Raw genomic sequence first — 19,416 nt, 5'->3', positions numbered from 1 at the left:
GTACATACCTATCCATGTGAGAGACGCAGACTCTGTCTCGACCTTTAAGTCTTTATTAAAGACTCATCTCTTCAGTAGGTCCTATGATTGAATGTAGTCTGGCCCAGGAGTGTGAAGGTAAATGGAAAGGCACTGGAGCGATGAACCTCCCTTGCTGTCTCTGCCTGGCTGGTTCCCCTCTCTCCACTGGGTTTCTCTGCCTCTCACCCTATTACAGGGGCTGAGTCACTGGCTTACTGGTGCTCTTCCATGGGGGCCTTAGGAGGGGTGTGTCACTTGTGTGATTTGAGTCACTGACGTGATCTTCCTGTCCGGGTTGACGCTCCACCTCGGGTTTGTGCCGAGCTCTCTCTCTTTCTCTCTCTCTCTCTCTCTCTCTCTCTCTCTCTGTCTCTCTCTCTGTCTCTCTCTCTCTCTTCTTCCTTCTCTCTGAGAACCTAGGACCTGACCTGATGGCTCCTTGCTGTCCCCAGTCCACCTGGTGGTGCTATTTTCGACTCTCTCTCTACATCACCTGCTGTCCAACTGTAAACTGACATTTACTCCTGAGGTTCTGACCAGTTGCACCCTCTACGACCACTGTGATTATTATTATCTGACCCTGCTGGTCATTTACAACTGCTGTGGCTACCTAGCTACGTAGCTAGTTCACTGCTGTGGCTACGTAGCTAGTTGACTGCTGTGGCTACGTAGCTAGTTGACTGCTGTGGTGGCTACCTAGCTCCGTAGCTAGTTGACTGCTGTGGCTACCTAGCTAGTTGACTGCTGTGGCTACGTAGCTAGTTGACTGCTGTGGCGTAGCGAGTTGACTGCTGTGGCTACCTAGCTAGTTGACTGCTGTGGCTACCTAGCTCCGTAGCTAGTTGACTGCTGTGGCTACCTAGCTAGTTGACTACTGTGGCTACCTAGCTCCGTAGCTAGTTGACTGCTGTGGCTACCTAGCTCCGTAGCTAGTTGACTACTGTGGCTACCTAGCTCCGTAGCTAGTTGACTGCTGTGGCTACCTAGCTATGTAGCTAGTTGACTACTGTGGCTACCTAGCTCCGTAGCTAGGGAAATAGTACTATTGTATATTGTATATTACTCCAAATATAATCATTATATTACTACCAACTACAGGAAGTGAAGGTAACAGTATCATTATATTACTACCAACACCAGGAAGTGAAGGTAACAGTATCATTATATTACTACCAACTCCAGGAAGTCAAGGTAACAGTATCATTATATTACTCCCAACTCCAGGAAGTGAAGGTAACAGTATCATTATATTACTACCAACTACAGGAAGTCAAGGTAACAGTATCATTATATTACTACCAACTACAGGAAGTGAAGGTAACAGTATCATTATATTACTACCAACTACAGGAAGTGAAGGTAACAGTATCATTATATTACTACCAACTACAGGAAGTCAAGGTAACAGTATCATTATATTACTACCAACACCAGGAAGTGAAGGTAACAGTATCATTATATTACTACCAACTACAGGAAGTGAAGGTAACAGTATCATTATATTACTACCAACTCCAGGAAGTCAAGGTAACAGTATCATTATATTACTACCAACTACAGGAAGTGAAGGTAACAGTATCATTATATTACTACCAACTACAGGAAGTGAAGGTAACAGTATCATTGAATCTGTTATACTGACAGTAGTTTGAAATGAACATGTTCCAGTCCACTCTTTCTATAGTCCTTGATCTCAATGAATCCATGTCTGGGGATATTTATGAGGTTAGATTTCTTTTGTTCCTGAGTCTGAACTGAATAGCTCTGATCCGAATGGCAGCCTAATCCCTATAGGCCCTGGTCATAAGAAGGGCACTACATAGGGAATAGGGTTCAGAGATATTCTCTAACTATCCATGGCTCTCTGCCAGGTTCTGAAGGCCTTCTGAGACTTCCCATTGGTCAGAGAGGTCAAGGTCCTTCAGTCGAATGGTCTAGAGGACTGGACTTGGAGATAGTAACTCCCCTCCCTCCCTCCCTCCCTCCCTCCCTCCCTCCCTCCCTCCCTCCCTCCCTCCCCCTCTGCAGGCTTCATTCATGTTGCTTTTTTCTCTCTCATTGTTTCCTCTGCGTTTTCCAAATACCTTCATGTTGATGGGTGCTGACAGCAGAAATGACTGATGAATTGAATGTCTATTTTAAAAAATCTATAATTATTTTAAAAACAAAGCATTAGCGCAGTGGCTAATCACAAATTGAATGTAAAATAAATAACGGACACCTGTTGTGATGAATGCTGGGACAGTTTCTGCACCTCTCGTGTGTTTCACATACATAAATACTATTCCCTATATAGAGCACTACTTTAGACCAGGGCCCTTTTCCCTATATAGAGCACTACTTTAGACCAGAGCCCTATTCCCTATATAGTATACTACTTTAGACCAGGGCCCTATTCCCTATATAGAGCACTACTTTAGACCAGGGCCCTATTCCCTATATAGAGCACTACTTTAGACCAGGGCCCTATTCCCTATATAGAGCACTACTTTAGACCAGGGCCCTATTCCCTATATAGAGCACTACTTTAGACCAAGGCCCTATTCCCTATATAGAGCACTACTTTAGACCAAGGTCCTATTCCCTATATAGAGCACTACTTTAGACCAGGGCCCTATTCCCTATATAGAGCACTACTTTAGACCAGAGTCCACCCTATTCCCTATATAGAGCACTACTTTAGACCAGGGCCCTATTCCCTATATAGAGCACTATTTTGACCAGAGCCATATTCCCTATATAGAGCACTATTTTGACCAGGGCCCTATTCCCTACGTAGTGCACTACTATAGACCAGGGCCCATTGGGTTCCATTCAAAGGTAGTGCACTACATAGGGAATTATGGTTCCATTCAGGATGTGTCATTGAGCCGAAGGGGGGAGGGAATAACTCAGTCCTTAGTGTCAGAGGACTGGGTCTCATTCATTTGGTCAGAGAGGACAACCCCCCCCAGACTCATTCATTTGGACGGAGTCAGAGAGGACAATTCCTCTCAGATTCATTCATTTGGACAGAGTCAGAGAGGACAATCCCCTCAGACTCATTCATTTGGACGGAGTCAGAGAGGACAATCCCCCTCAGACTCATTCATTTGGACGGAGTCAGAGAGGACAATCCCCTCAGACTCATTCATTTGGACGGAGTCAGAGAGGACAATCCCCCTCAGACTCATTCATTTGGACGGAGTCAGAGAGGACAATCCCCTCAGACTCATTCATTTGGACGGAGTCAGAGAGGACAATCCCCTCAGACTCATTCATTTGGACAGAGTCAGAAAGGACAATTCCCTTCAGAGTCATTCATTTGGACGGAGTCAGAGAGGACAATCCCCCCCAGACTCATTCATTTGGACAGAGTCAGAGAGGACAATTCCCTTCAGAGTCATTCATTTGGATGGAGTCAGAGAGGACAATCCCCTCAGACTCATTCATTTGGACAGAGTCAGAGAGTACAATCTCCTCAGACTCATTCATTTGGACGGAGTCAGAGAGGACAATCCCCTCAGACTCATTCATTTGGACAGAGTCAGAGAGGACAATCCCCCCAGACTCATTCATTTGGACGGAGTCAGAGAGGACAATTCCTCTCAGACTCATTCATTTGGACAGAGTCAGAGAGGACAATCCCCCTCAGACTCATTCATTTGGACGGCGTCAGAGAGGACAATCCCCTCAGAGTCATTCATTTGGATGGAGTCAGAGAGGACAATCCCCTTCAGCTCTGTAAGCCACAGGAACTCTCCAAGCTTCACAGAGAAAAAGAGCCTGGGTGTCTCTCTCCACTTTTGGTGTTTCCAGTGTGTGTGTGTGTGTGGTCTAAGGTAGTGCACTACACAGGTAATAGGGTGCCATTTGGGATGAACACTACACTTCAGAGTGGAAGAGAGCCTGTCTGTGTGTCTCTGCTCACATCCTCTTAGACCAGCTGGAAGCCTGTGTGACAGAGTAGCTAAACAGATACATCTCTCTCTCTCTCTCTCTCTCTCTCTCTCTCTCTCTCAATTCAATTCAATTCAATTCAAGGACTTTATTGGCATGGGAAACATGTGTTAACATTGCTAAAGCAAGTGAGGTAGACAACATACAAAGTGAATATATAAAGTGAAAAACAACAAAAATTAACAGTAAACATTACACATACAGAAGTTTCAAAACAGTAAAGACATTGCAAATGTCATATTATATATATATACAGTGTTCTAACAATGTACAAATGGCTAAAGGACACAAGATAAAATAAATAAGCATAAATATGGGTTGTATTTACAATGGTGTTTGTTCTTCACTGGTTGCCCTTTTCTCGTGGCAACAGGTCACAAATCTTGCTGCTGTGATGGCACACTGTGGAATTTCACCCAGTAGATATGGGAGTTTTTCAAAATTGGATTTGTTTTCGAATTCTTTGTGGATCTGTGTAATCTGAGGGAAATATGTCTCTCTAATATGGTCATACATTGGGCAGGAGGTTAGGAAGTGCAGCTCAGTTTCCACCTCATTTTGTGGGCAGTGAGCACATAGCCTGTCTTCTCTTGAGAGCCATGTCTGCCTACGGCGGCCTTTCTCAATAGCAAGGCTATGCTCACTAAGTCTGTACATAGTCAAAGCTTTCCTTAAGTTTTGGTCAGTCACAGTGGACAGGTATTCTGCCACTGTGTACTCTCTGTTTAGGGCCAAATAGCATTCTAGTTTGCTCTGTTTTCTTGTTAATTCTTTCCAATGTGTCAAGTAATTATCTTTTTGTTTTCTCATGATTTGGTTGGGTCTAATTGTGCTGCTGTCCTGGGGCTCTGTGGGGTCTGTTTGTGTTTGTGAACAGAGCCCCAGGACCAGCTTGCTTAGGGGACTCTTCTCCAGGTTCATCTCTCTGTAGGTGATGGCTTTGTTATGGAAGGTTTGGGAATCGCTTCCTTTTAGATGGTTGCAGAATTTAACAGCTCTTTTCTGGATTTGGATAATTAGTGGGTATCGGCCTAATTCTGCTCTGCATGCATTATTTGGTGTTTTACGTTGTACACGGAGGATATTTTTGCAGAGTTCTGTATGCAGAGTCTCAATTTGGTGTTTGTCCCATTTTGTGAAGTCTTGGTTGGTGAGCGGACCCCAGACCTCACAACCGTAAAGGGCAATGGGCTCTATGACTGATTCAAGTATTTTTAGCCAGATCCTAATTGGTATGTTGAAATTTATGTTCCTTTTGATGGCATAGAATGCCCTTCTTGCCTTGTCTCTCAGATCGTTCACAGCTTTGTGGAAGTTACCTGTGGCGCTGATGTTTAGACCAAGGTATGTATAGTTTTTTGTGTGTTCAAGGGCAACAGTGTCTAGATGGAATTTGTATTTGTGGTCCTGGCGACTGGACCTTTTTTGGAACACCATTATTTTCGTCTTACTGAGATTTACTGTCAGGGCCCAGGTCTGACAGAATCTGTGCAGAAGATCTATGTGCTGCTGTAGGCCCTCCTTGGTTGGTGACAGAAGCACCAGATCATCAGCAAACAGCAGACATTTGACTTCAGATTCTATCAGGGTGAGGCCGGGTGCTGCAGACTTTTCTAGTGCCCGCGTCAATTCGTTGATATATATGTTGAAGAGGGTGGGGCTTAAGCTGCATCCCTGTCTCACCCCACGGCCCTGTGTGAAGAAATGTGTGTGTTTTTTGCCAATTTTAACCGCACACTTGTTGTTTGTGTACATGGATTTTATAATGTCGTATGTTTTACCCCCAACACCACTTTCCATCAGTTTGTATAGCAGACCCTCATGCCAAATTGAATCGAAGGCTTTTTTGAAATCAACAAAGCATGAGAAGACTTTGCCTTTGTTTTGGTTTGTTTGGTTGTCAGTTAGGGTGTGCAGGGTGAATACATGGTCTGTTGTACGGTAATTTGGTAAAAAGCCAATTTGACATTTGCTCAGTACATTGTTTTCATTGAGGAAATGTATGAGTCTGCTGTTAATGATAATGCAGAGGATTTTCCCAAGGTTACTGTTGACGCATATTCCACGGTAGTTATTGGGGTCAAATCTGTCTCCACTTTTGTGGATTGGGGTGATCAGTCCTTGGTTCCAAATATTGGGGAAGATGCCAGAGCTAAGTATGATGTTAAAGAGTTTTAGTATAGCCAATTGGAATTTGTTGTCTGTATATTTGATCATTTCATTAAGGATACCATCAACACCACAGGCCTTTTGTTTTTTTTATTTTGTCCTGTAACTCGTTCAAGGTAATTGGAAAATCCAGTGGGTTCTGGTAGTCTTTAATAGTTGATTCTAAGATTTGTAATTGATCATGTATAAGTTTTTGCTCTTTATTCTTGGTTATAGAGCCAAAAAGATTGGAGAAGTGGTTTACCCATACATCTCCATTTTGGATAGATAATTCTTCGTGTTGTTGTTTGTTTAGTGTTTTCCAATTTTCCCAGAAGTGGTTAGAGTCTATGGATTCTTCAATTACATTGAGCTGATTTTTGACGTGCTGTTCCTTCTTTTTCCGTAGTGTATTTCTGTATTGTTTTAGTGATTCACCATAGTGAAGGCGAAGACTCAGGTTTTCCGAGTCTCTATCTTTTTGGTTGGATAGGTTTTTAAATTTCTTTCTTAGATTTTTGCATTCTTCATCAAACCATTTGTCATTGTTGTTAATTTTCTTCGGTTTTCTATTTGAGATTTTTAGATTTGATAGGGAAGCTGAGAGATCAAATATACTGTTAAGATTTTCTACTGCCAAGTTTACACCTTCACTATTACAGTGAAACATTTTACCCAGGAAATTGCCTAGAAGGGATTGAATTTGTTGTTGCCTAATTATTTTTTGGTAGGTTTCCAAACTGCATCCTTCCATCTATAGCATTTCTTAATGTTACTCAGTTCCTTTGGCTTTGATGCCTCGTGATTGGGTATTGCTCTGTTCAAGTAGACTGTGATTTTGCTGTGGTCTGATAGGGGTGTCAGTGGGCTGACTGTGAATGCTCTGAGAGACTCTGGGTTGAGGTCAGTGATAAAGTAGTCTACAGTACTACTGCCAAGAGATGAGCTATAGGTGTACCTACCATAGGAGTCCCCTCGAAGCCTAGCATTGACTATGTACATACCCAGCGTGTGACAGAGCTATAGGTGTACCTACCATAGGAGTCCCCTCGAAGCCTAGCATTGACTATGTACATACCCAGTGTGTGACAGAGCTATAGGTGTACCTACCATAGGAGTCCCCTCGAAGCCTACCATTAACTATGTACATACCCAGCGTGCAACAGAGCTATAGGTGTACCTACCATAGGAGTCCCCTCGAAGCCTACCATTGACTATGTACATACCCAGCATGTGACAGAGCTGCAGGAGTTGTGACCTGTTTTTGTTTGTTATGTTGTCATAGTTGTGCCTAGGGGGGCACATATCTCTCTCTCTCTGTTTCTCTCTCTCTCTCTCTCTCTGTTACTCTCTCTCTCACACTCTCTCTCAATTCAATTCAATTCAAGGGCTTTATTGTCATGGGAAACGTGTTAACATTGCCAAAGCAAGTGAGGTAGATAATATACACAAGTGAACTATAAAAATGTACAGTAAACATCACACATACAGAAATCTCTGTTACTGTCTCTCTCTCTGTTACTGTCTCTCTCTCTGTTACTGTCTCTCTCTCTGTTACTGTCTCTCTTCTCTGTTACTCTCCCTCTCTGTCTCTCTCTCTCTCTCTGTTTCTCTCTCTCTCTCTGTTACTCTCCCTCTCTGTCCTCTCTCTCTCTCTCTGTTTCTCTCTCTCTCTCTGTTACTGTCTCTCTCTCTGTTACTCTCCCTCTCTGTCTCTCTCTCTTCTCTCTGTTTCTCTCTCTCTCTCTGTTACTCTCCCTCTCTGTCTCTCTCTCTCTCTCTGTTCTCTCTCTCTCTCTGTTACTGTCTCTCTCTCTGTTACTGTTCTCTCTCTCTGTTACTGTCTCTCTCTCTGTTACTGTCTCTCTCTCTGTTACTGTCTCTCTCTCTGTTACTGTCTCTCTCTCTGTTACTGTCTCTTCTCTCTGTTACTCTCTCTCTCTCTGTTACTCTCTCTCTCTCTCTCTCTCTCTGTTCTCTCTCTCTCTCTCTGTTACTACTCTCTTCTCTCTCTGTTACTCTCTCTCTCTCTCTGTTACTCTCTCTCTCTCTCTGTTACTCTCTCTCTCTCTCTGTTACTCTCTCTCTCTCTCTGTTACTCTCTCTCTCTCTCTGTTACCCTCTCTCTCTCTCTGTTACTCTCTCTCTCTCTCTGTTACTCTCTCTCTCTCTCTGTTACTCTCTCTCTCTCTGTTACCCTCTCTCTCTCTCTCTCTGTTACTCTCTCTCTCTCTCTCTGTTACCCTCTCTCTCTCTCTCTGTTACTCTCTCTCTCTCTCTCTGTTACTCTCTCTCTCTCTCTGTTACCCTCTCTCTCTCTCTCTCTGTTACTCTCTCTCTCTCTCTCTGTTACCCTCTCTCTCTCTCTCTCTGTTACTCTCTCTCTCTCTGTTACTCTCTCTCTCTCTCTGTTACCCTCTCTCTCTCTCTCTCTCTCTGTTACTCTCTCTCTCTCTCTGTTACTCTCTCTCTCTCTCTGTTACCCTCTCTCTCTCTCTGTTACCTCTCTCTCTCTCTCTGTTACTCTCCCTCTCTCTCTGTTACTCTCTCTCCTACGTGTTTCTCTGTTACTCTGCATCTCTCTGTTTCTCCTCCCCTCTCTCTCCTGTTACCCTCTTCTTCTCTCTCTCTCTGTTACCCCATCTTCCTTCTTTCCTCTGTTACCCCTCTCTCTCTCTCTGTTACTTCTCCACTCTCTCTCTGTTACTCTCTCTCCTCTGTTCTCTGTCTACTCTCTCTCTTCTGTTTCTCTCCCTCTCATCTCTGTTACCCCCTCTCTCTCTCTCTCTGCTTTACTCTCTCTCTCTCCTCTGTTACGTCTCTCTCTCTCTGTTTACCCCTCTCCTCTCTCTCCTCTCTGTTACTCTCTCTCTCTTCTCTCTGTTTACCTCTCTCTCTCTCTCCTGATTACTCTCTCATCTCATCTCTCATGTTAACTCTTCTCTCTCTCTTCTGTTAACCCTCTCTCTCTCTCTGTTACTCTCTCTCTCTCTCTGTTACCCTCTCTCTCTCTTGTTACCCCCTCCTCTCTCTCTCTGTACCTACTCTCTCTCTATCTCTCTGTTACCCTCTCTCTTCTCTCTCTCTCTCTGTTACTCTCTCTCTCTCTCCTGGTTCTCTCTCTCTCTCTCTGTTACCCTCTCTCTCTCTCTGGTTACCCTTCTCTCTCATCTTGTACTCTCCCTCTCTCTCTGTACTCTCTCTCTCTGTTTCTCTGTTTACTCTCTCTCATATGATTCTCTCCCTCTCTCTCTTGTATACCCTCTCTCTCTCCTACTCTCTCTGTTTAACCCCTCTCTCTCTCTCTGTTACCCACTCTCTCCTCTCTGTTTACTCTCCCTCTCTCTTGTTACTCCTCTCTCTCTTTTTCTCTGTTACTCTCTCTCTCTGTTTCTCTCCTCTCTCTCTTTTACCCCCCTCTCTCTCTCTCTCTAGTTAACTCTCTTCTCTCTCTCTGTTTCTCTCTCTCTCTCTCTGTTACCCTCCTCTTCTCTCCTCTCTGTTACCTCTCTCTCTCTCTCTGTTACTCTCTCTCTCTCTCTGTTACCCTCTCTCTCTCTCTCTCTGTTACTCTCTCTCTCTCTCTGTTTACTCTCTCTCTCTCTCTGTTACCCTCTCTCTCTCTCTCTGTTACTCTCTCTCTCTCTCTGTTACCCTCTCTCCCTCTCTCTCTGTTACCCTCTCTCTCTCTCTCTCTGTTACTCTCTCTCTCTGTTTCTCTCCCTCTCTCTCTGTTACCCCCTCTCTCTCTCTCTCTGTTTACTCTCTCTCTCTCTCTCTCTGTTACTCTCTCTCTCTCTCTGTTACCCTCTCTCTCTCTCTCTCTCTGTTACTCTCTCTCTGTCTCTGTCTCTGTCTCTGTCTCTCTCTCTCTGTTACTCTCTCTCTCTCTCTGTTTCTCTCCCTCTCTCTCTGTTACCCTCTCTCTCTCTCTCTCTGTTACTCTCTCTGTCTCTGTCTCTGTCTCTGTCTCTGTCTCTGTCTCTGTCTCTGTCTCTGTCTCTGTCTCTGTCTCTGTCTCTGTCTCTGTCTCTGTCTCTCTCTCTCTCTCTCTGTTACTCTGTCTCTGTCTCTGTCTCTGTCTCTGTCTCTGTCTCTGTCTCTGTCTCTGTCTCTCTCTCTCTCTCTGTTACTCTCTCTCTCTGTTTCTCTCCCTCTCTCTCTGTTACCCTCTCTCTCTCTCTCTCTCTCTGTTACTCTCTCTCTGTCTCTGTCTCTGTCTCTCTCTCTCTCTCTGTTACTCTCTCTCTGTTTCTCTCTCTCTGTTACTCTCTCTCTCTGTTTCTCTCCCTCTCTCTCTGTTTCTCTCCCTCTCTCTCTGTTACCCTCTCTCTCTCTCTCTCTGTTACTCTCTCTCTGTCTCTGTCTCTGTCTCTTTCTCTCTCTCTCTCTGTTACTCTCGCTCTCCTCTGTTACTCTCTCTCTCACTCTCTCTCTCTGACTCTCTCTCTGTTTCTCTCCCTCTCTCTGTATGTTACTCTCTCTCTCTCTCTCTGTTTCTCTCCCTCTCTCTCTGTTACCCTCTCTCTCTCTCTCTCTCTCTCTCTCTCTCTCTCCTCTCTCTCTGTTACTCTCTCTCTGTCTCTGTCTCTCTCTCTCTCTGTTACTCTCTCTCTGTCTCTGTCTCTCTCTCTCTCTGTTACTCTCTCTCTCCTCTGTTACTCTCTCTCTCACTCTCTCTCTGACTCTCTCTCTCTGTTTCTCTCCCTCTCTCTCTCTGTTACTCTCTCTCTCTCTCTCTGTTTCTCTCTCTCTCTCTCTCTCTCTCTCTGTTTCTCTCTCTCTGTTACTCTCTCTCTCTCTCTGTTACTCTCTCTCTCTCTGTCCCACACTCTCTCTCTCTGTTTCTCTCTCTATCTCTCTGTTTCTCTCTCTCACTCTCTCTCTCTGTTACTCTCTCTCTCTCTGTTACTCTCTCTCTCCTCTGTTACTCTCTCTCTCTCTCTCTGTTTTTCTCTCTCTGCCCCCCCCCTCTCTGTCCCTCTCTCTCTGTCCCTCTCTCTCCCTAATACTGTTATCTTCACCCCTACCTTCTCTTTCCTCTAGTGGAGGAGGGAAATAACCTCTTAAAATAACAACAACAACAACAACAACAGAACTATATCATTGATTGAGATATGCGTCTATCAAAAGAACAAGACTGTTCTAATTTGTCTTGAAAGGTTACACACAGTGGGGAACATGCAAATCATTTATTGATTGTCTCCAATTTGGTGATTAAACACAGTTGGTTTGTATTTTAGAACTGTGTGTCATTGGTAAAAGCCTTATTCAGATGCCATTCAATCACGCTCTGTAATCAATATGCAGCAGCACTCACACTTGAACGTCTTTCGAGCAACCAGAGACAATTTTGTCATCATTCATTTTGATTAAAATTCTGCACTGTGCTGCGATTTTCATGCTTACTGTGAACATGATCAAACAACAGACACCACCAGTTGGTTGCCATGGAACGGCTGAGATTGGAACCAGGAAGGAATGTTGGACTGATGTTACCTGAAGAGAGTCCAATATTTGTATTTGATTAAACTTGGCAAGTCAGTTAAGAACAAATTCTTATTTTCAATGATGGCCTTGGAACAGTGGGTTAACTGGTCTAGGAACAGTGGGTTAACTAGCCTTGTTCAGGGCAGAATGACAGATTTTTACCTCGTCAGCTCAGGGATTCGATCTTACAACCTTTACGGTTACTAGTCCAACTGTCACGTTCTGACCTTAGTTCTTTTGGTATGTCTTTGTTTTAGTATGCTCAGGGCGTGAGTTGGGTGGGTTGTCTATGTTCGTTTTTCTATGATTTGCTATTTCTGTGTTTCGCCTGGTATGGTTCTCAATCAGAGGCAGCTGTCAATCGTTGTCCCTGATTGAGAACCATATTTAGGGAGCCTGTTTTCTACTGTGTTTCGTGGGTGATTATTTTCTGTTGTCTGTTGTGTGTCTGCACCAGCCAGAACTGTTTCCTGTTGTGTGTCTGCACCAGCCAGAACTGTTTTCTGTTATGTGTCTGCACCAGCCAGAACTGTTTTCTGTTGTGTGTCTGCACCAGCCAGAACTGTTTCCTGTTGTGTGTCTGCACCAGCCAGAACTGTTTTCTGTTGTGTGTCTGCACCAGCCAGAACTGTTTCCTGTTGTGTGTCTGCACCAGCCAGAACTGTTTCCTGTTGTGTGTCTGCACCAGCCAGAACTGTTTTCTGTTGTGTGTCTGCACCAGCCAGAACTGTTTTCTGTTGTGTGTCTGCACCAGCCAGAACTGTTTTCTGTTGTGTGTCTGCACCAGCCAGAACTGTTTTCTGTTGTGTGTCTGCACCAGCCAGAACTGTTTCCTGTTGTGTGTCTGCACCAGCCAGAACTGTTTTCTGTTGTGTGTCTGCACCAGCCAGAACTGTTTCCTGTTGTGTGTCTGCACCAGCCAGAACTGTTTCCTGTTGTGTGTCTGCACCAGCCAGAACTGTTTCCTGTTGTGTGTCTGCACCAGCCAGAACTGTTTTCTGTTGTGTGTCTGCACCAGCCAGAACTGTTTCCTGTTGTGTGTCTGCACCAGCCAGAACTGTTTTCGGTCGTTTCTCTTAGTTAATTTGGTTATTTCCGTGTTAATTCTAATAAATATGGACACCCAACCACGCTGCACCTTGGTCCTCACCTTCTTCCACCAACAACGGCTGTTACACCAACACTCTAACCACTAGGGTACCTGCCGCCCCAGTATACACCAGAGCTGTGTCCAGGAGTCCTAAAGGACTAGAAGGGCACCAGGCGTTGTTATGAAGGGTTTGTCTGTGTGATCATCATTCATGCAGCCCATCTAGGTTCAGCAACATACAGCCAGCTACTGTCAATGCTACTGTCAATGATACTGTCAATGCTACTGTTACTGTTAATGCTACTGTCAATGCTACTGTTACTGCTACTGTTAATGCTACTGTCAATGCTACTGTTAATGCTACTGTCAATGCTACTGTTAATGCTACTGTCAATGCTACTGTCAATGCTACTGTCAATGCTACTGTCAATGCTACTGTTAATGCTACTGTTAATGCTACGGTTAATGCTACTGTTAATGCTACTGTCAATGCTACTGTTACTGCTACTGTTAATGCTACTGTCAATGCTACTGTCAATGCTACTGTTAATGCTACTGTCAATGCTACTGTCAATGCTACTGTCAATGCTACTGTTAATGCTACTGTTAATGCTACTGTTAATGCTAATGCTACTGTTAATGCTACTGCTAATGCTACTGTTAATGCTACTGCTAATGCTACTGTTAATGCTACTGCTAATGCTACTGTTAATGCTACTGTTAATGCTACTGTTAATGCATGCTAGCTCTTTTAAACCTTTATTTAACTAGGCAAGTCAGTTAAAATAACACATTCTAGAGGACAGAGTCTGACTGCTAGACCCTGGTCAGGTTTTCCCTGGTTAGGTTAGCTGTGGTTAGGTTATCCGTGGTCAGGTTATCCCTGGTTAGGTTATCCGTGGTTAGGTTATCCGTGGTCAGGTTATCCGTGGTCAGGTTATCCCTGGTCAGGTTATCCCTGGTCAGGTTATCCGTTGTTAGGTTAGCCCTGGTCAGCTTATCCGTGGTTAGGTTATCCGTGGTCAGGTTATCCGTGGTCAGGTTTTCCCTGGTTAGGTTAGCTGTGGTTAGGTTATCCGTGGTTAGGTTAGCCCTGGTCAGGTTATCCGTGGTTAGGTTATCCGTGGTTAGGTTAGCCCTGGTCAGGTTATCCCTGGTCAGGTTATCCCTGGTCAGGTTATCCGTTGTTAGGTTAGCCCTGGTCAGGTTATCCGTGGTTAGGTTAGCCCTGGTCAGGTCAGGTTATCCGTGGTTAGGTTAGCCCTGGTCAGGTCAGGTTATCCGTGGTTAGGTTAGCCCTGGTTAGGTTAGCCATGGTTAGGTTATCCGTGGTCAGGTTAGCCGTGGTCAGGTTAGCCGTGGTCAGGTTAGTCGTGGTCAGGTTAGCCGTGGTCAGGTTAGTCCTGGTTAGGTTATCTGTGGTTAGGTTAGCCGTGGTTAGGTTATCCCTGGTCAGGTTAGCCGTGGTTAGGTTAGCCCTGGTCAGGTTAGCCATGGTTAGGTTATCCCTGGTTAGGTGTGGTTAGGTTATCCGTGGTTAGGTTAGCCGTGGTCAGGTTAGCCGTGGTCAGGTTAGCCGTGGTCAGATTAGCCGTGGTCAGATTAGCCGTGGTCAGGTTAGCCGTGGTCAGGTTAGCCGTGGTCAGATTAGCCGTGGTCAGATTAGCCGTGGTCAGGTTAGCCGTGGTCAGATTAGCCGTGGTCAGGTTAGCCGTGGTCAGATTAGCCGTGGTCAGGTTAGCCGTGGTCAGATTAGCCGTGGTCAGGTTAGCCGTGGTCAGGTTAGCCGTGGTCAGATTAGCCGTGGTCAGGTTAGCCGTGGTCAGGTTAGCCGTGGTCAGATTAGCCGTGGTCAGATTAGCCGTGGTCAGGTTAGCCGTGGTCAGGTTAGCCGTGGTCAGATTAGCCGTGGTCAGGTTAGCCGTGGTCAGGTTAGCCGTGGTCAGATTAGCCGTGGTCAGGTTAGCCGTGGTCAGGTTAGCCGTGGTCAGATTAGCCGTGGTCAGATTAGCCGTGGTCAGGTTAGCCGTGGTCAGGTTAGCCGTGGTCAGATTAGCCGTGGTCAGGTTAGCCGTGGTCAGGTTAGCCGTGGTCAGGTTAGCCGTGGTCAGGTTAGCCGTGGTCAGGTTAGCCGTGGTTAGTCCACATCCCTGACTGTTTTCCTCCCATTATTATTCAATATTCCTATAGTGTTCTATATATGTGTGTAATCCTATGGTTGCTAGTACCTTTAATATGACCACGTAGGTCTGAGGGTTACAGCAGGCTTATCTCAATCTGCTCATGGGTTTATCAAACATATTGCCCGTTGCATTGTCCCACATTCGTTGAAGTATGGCTGTATGTTGTTTTGAAACCAGAACCACTAGAACTCTCACCTCCAGAAAGCAATTGTCTGTGTAGACCCTGTTCTGTGTCACAAATTGCACCCTAATCCCTAAGTAGTGTCCTATGGGCCCTGGTCAAAAGAAGGGAATAGGGTGTCATTTAGGACACTGCCTGGCTCCTCACCTGAGTCTGTTACTGACGTATTGAAATATAAAGAGCTCTCAGTAAAAGGTTTCTGGTTATTAAGTTATAATTGTGTCTGTTCAAAGTGTTGGTGACTCAGCGTGTCAGTCATCTTTAACATGTATTGGGTCAATCTTTCCTCTGTGCTTTGGCTCCCTGCTGTTCTCTCTATCCCTGTTCCCCCGCTGCTCTCTTCCCTTCTCTCTCTTGACCACCCTCTCTCTTCCCTTCTCTCTCTCTCGATCCCCCCCTCTCTCTCTCCCTCTCTCTCTCTCTCTCGATCCCCCTCTCTCTCTCCACCCCCCCTCTCTCTCCACCCCCCCCCCTCTTTCGCTCTCTCTCTCTCAATCGCTCTCTCTCATCCCACTTTCTTTCTCTCTCCATCTCTCTCTCTCCATCCCCCTCTCTATCTCACTCAGTCTCCCCCCCTCTCCCCATTTCTGTCCCTCCCTACCTCCCTCTCTTCCTCCCCCCTCTCCTTCTCTCTATTGTGTTTCTTTCCGCCTCAGAGAGGAAACCTAAAGACTCAGGAGTGTTGAATACCAGACTGAGAGGAAACCTAAAGACTCAGGAGTGTTCAATACCAAACTGAGAGGAAACAGAGAGACTCAGGAGTGTTCAATACCAAACTGAGAGGAAACAGAAAGACTCAGGAGTGTTGAATACCAAACTGAGAGGAAACAGAGAGACTCAGGAGTGTTCAATACCAAACTGAGAGGAAACAGTTCTACGGGTTGTTGAGGAGGGACATAACATGCTGGTCTTTATCTACGGGTTGTTGAGGAGGGACATAACATGCTGGTCTTTATCTACGGGTTGAGGAGGGACATAACATGCTGGTCTTTATCTACGGGTTTAGGAGGGACATAACATGCTGGTCTTTATCTACGGGTTGGGGAGGGACATAACATGCTGGTCTTTATCTACGGGTTGAGGAGGGACATAACATGCTGGTCTTTATCTACGGGTTGAGGAGGGACATAACATGCTGGTCTTTATCTACGGGTTGAGGAGGGACATAACATGCTGGTCTTTATCTACGGGTTGAGGAGGGACATAACATGCTGGTCTTTATCTATGGGTTGAGGAGGGGCATAACATGCTGGTCTTTATCTATGGGTTGAGGAGGGGCATAACATGCTGGTCTTTATCTACGGGTTGTTGAGGAGGGACATAACATGATATATGGATAGAGGGAGGGACATAACATGCTGGTCTTTATCTACGGGTTGAGGAGGGACATAACATGCTGGTCTTTATCTACGGGTTGAGGAGGGACATAACATGCTGGTCTTTATCTACGGGTTGAGGAGGGACATAACATGCTGGTCTTTATCTACGGGTTGAGGAGGGACATAACATGCTGGTCTTTATCTACGGGTTGTTGAGGAGGGACATAACATGCTGGTCTTTATCTACGGGTTGAGGAGGGACATAACATGCTGGTCTTTATCTACGGGTTGTTGAGGAGGGACATAACATGCTGGTCTTTATCTACGGGTTGAGGAGGGACATAACATGCTGGTCTTTATCTATGGGTTGTTGAGGAGGGACATAACATGCTGGTCTTTATCTACGGGTTGAGGAGGGACATAACATGCTGGTCTTTATCTATGGGTTGTTGAGGAGGGACATAACATGCTGGTCTTTATCTATGGGTTGAGGAGGGGCATAACATGCTGGTCTTTATCTATGGGTTGAGGAGGGACATAACATGCTGGTCTTTATCTACGGGTTGAGGAGGGACATAACATGCTGGTCTTTATCTACGGGTTGAGGAGGGACATAACATGCTGGTCTTTATCTACGGGTTGTTGAGGAGGGACATAACATGCTGGTCTTTATCTACGGGTTGTTGAGGAGGGACATAACATGCTGGTCTTTATCTACGGGTTGAGGAGGGACATAACATGCTGGTCTTTATCTACGGGTTGTTGAGGAGGGACATAACATGCTGGTCTTTATCTACGGGTTGTTGAGGAGGGACATAACATGCTGGTCTTTATCTACGGGTTGAGGAGGGACATAACATGCTGGTCTTTATCTACGGGTTGAGGAGGGACATAACATGCTGGTCTTTATCTACGGGTTGAGGAGGGGCATAACATGCTGGTCTTTATCTACGGGTTGAGGAGGGACATAACATGCTGGTCTTTATCTACGGGTTGTTGAGGAGGGACATAACATGCTGGTCTTTATCTACGGGTTGAGGAGGGACATAACATGCTGGTCTTTATCTACGGGTTGAGGAGGAGGGACGTCGTGGGTGGAAATGGAACTAAAGGAACGTAACGTGGGGTTTTCATCAGTGGTCTGACTCAGACGGGGCTGTAATGAAGGGGGTCATGAATAGAAATGAAATGGATGGGGGCGTGCTACCTATAATAAGGACCACCATGAGGTTAGATTCATCCAGCATGACTCACGCAGACCACAGAAACCAAATCTCTGGAATGGAAACGAACAGAAACCAGAGCTCTGACAGAACCTCAGGAATGGAAAACGAACAGAAACCAGAGCTCTGACAGAACCTCAGGAATGAAAACGAACAGAAACCAGAGCTCTGACAGAACCAAGGGAATGAAAACAGAAACCAGAGCTCTGACAGAACCTCAGGAATGGAAAACGAACAGAAACCAGAGCTCTGACAGAACCTCAGGAATGGAAAACAAACAGAAACCAGAGCTCTGACAGAACCTCAGGAATGGAAAACAAACAGAAACCAGAGCTCTGACAGAACCTCAGGAATGGAAAACAAACAGAAACCAGAGCTCTGACAGAACCTCAGGAATGGAAAACAAACAGAAACCAGAGCTCTGACAGAACCTCAGGAATGGAAAACAAACAGAAACCAGAGCTCTGACAGAACCTCAGGAATGGAAAACAAACAGAAACCAGAGCTCTGACAGAACCTCAGGAATGGAAACGAACAGAAACCAGAGCTCTGACAGAACCAAGGGAATGGAAACGAACAGAAACCAGAGCTCTGACAGAACCAAGGGAATGGAAACGAACAGAAACCAGAGCTCTGACAGAACCAAGGGAATGGAAACGAACAGAAACCAGAGCTCTGACAGAACCAAGGGAATGGAAACGAACAGAAACCAGAGCTCTTACAGAACCAAGGGAATGGAAAACAAACAGAGATGCAGAGAGAGATGAGATATCTGTGGTGTTTTCATCAGATATAGAGAGAGAGATGTATCAATGAGATATCTATGGCGTTTTCATCAGAGAGAGAGAGAGAGAGATGTATCATGGAGATGTCTATGGTGTTTTCATCAGAGAGAGAGAGAGAGATGTATCATGGAGATGTCTATGGTGTTTTCATCAGAGAGAGAGAGAGAGAGATGTATCAGGGAGCTGTCTATGGTGTTTTCATCAGAGAGAGAGAGAGAGAAACCCACAGTTAAAGCTGGAGCCAAGACCACCCCGTGGTGCAGACAGTGAAACACAGGCTCCAGCAGATGACTGACAGACAGGAGAGAACCACAGGCTCCAGATGACTGACAGACAGGAGAGAACCACAGGCTACATATGACTGACAGACAGTAGAGAACCACAGGCTACATATGACTGACAGACAGGAGAGAACCACAGACTACAGATGACTGACAGACAGGAGAGAAGCACAGGCTACAGATGACTGACAGACAGTAGAGAACCACAGGCTACATATGACTGACAGACAGTAGAGAACCACAGGCTACATATGACTGACAGACAGGAGAGAACCACAGGCTACAGATGACTGACAGACAGGACCAGGGACCAGGTTAGAACCAGACCTACTGCAGGATAAACCAGCTAATCCCACCTCTGTGCTCCCCTCACGGGGTGCAGCCGACCCCCCCTCTACCCCCCTACAGGCCTGCTCTGACTCCCTCCAGGCAGACACGAGCCCCCTTGACCCCCCCCTGGATAACACATCTCTCCAAATCTCTCCACAGGCACATATAGGCACGTGCACACACAAACACGTACACAGTGACACGCGCACACACACACATCTCCCTCATCCCTACCCTCCCCCTCTCTCTCCCCTCCCTGTCTCCATTACAGCCCTTCTCTCTCTCTCTGTCTCTCTCTCTGTCTCTCTCTCTCTCTCTCTCTCTCTCTCTCTCTCGCTCTGTCTCTGTCTCGCTCTCTCTCTCTCTCTCTCTCTCTCTCTCTCTCTCTCTCTCTCTGTCTCGCTCTCTCTCTCTTTCTCTGTCGCT

At 45.7% G+C, this 19,416-nt stretch overlaps 1 protein-coding gene across 1 annotated transcript; it reads right to left on the bottom strand.

Annotated features, from left to right (window-relative positions):
- Positions 1-14,190: 14,190 nt before the first annotated feature.
- Positions 14,191-15,012, bottom strand: LOC116371559 (uncharacterized protein in mobD 3'region-like). The gene is made up of 2 exons (XM_031820411.1): positions 14,987-15,012; positions 14,191-14,842 (listed from the first exon to the last, which is right to left on the bottom strand). Exons 1-2 carry the CDS (start codon positions 15,010-15,012, stop codon positions 14,191-14,193), a joined length of 678 nt encoding a protein of 225 aa, XP_031676271.1.
- Between the last annotated feature and the right edge of the window lie 4,404 nt (positions 15,013-19,416).

This window comes from Oncorhynchus kisutch, unplaced genomic scaffold, assembly GCF_002021735.2.
Source record: "Oncorhynchus kisutch isolate 150728-3 unplaced genomic scaffold, Okis_V2 scaffold3357, whole genome shotgun sequence".
NCBI lineage: Eukaryota > Metazoa > Chordata > Actinopteri > Salmoniformes > Salmonidae > Oncorhynchus > Oncorhynchus kisutch.
Note: the sequence above shows the minus strand (reverse complement) of the source record. Positions and strands in the feature narration are given on the sequence as shown.

Coding starts and splice junctions, on each gene's coding strand:
- LOC116371559 (XM_031820411.1), bottom strand. CDS start 15,012: ATGTGGGACAATGCAACGGGCAATAT. Junction 14,843..14,986: donor GACAATGCAACGGGCAATAT/GTTTGATAAACC, acceptor GGAGGAAAACAG/TCAGGGATGTGGACTAACCA.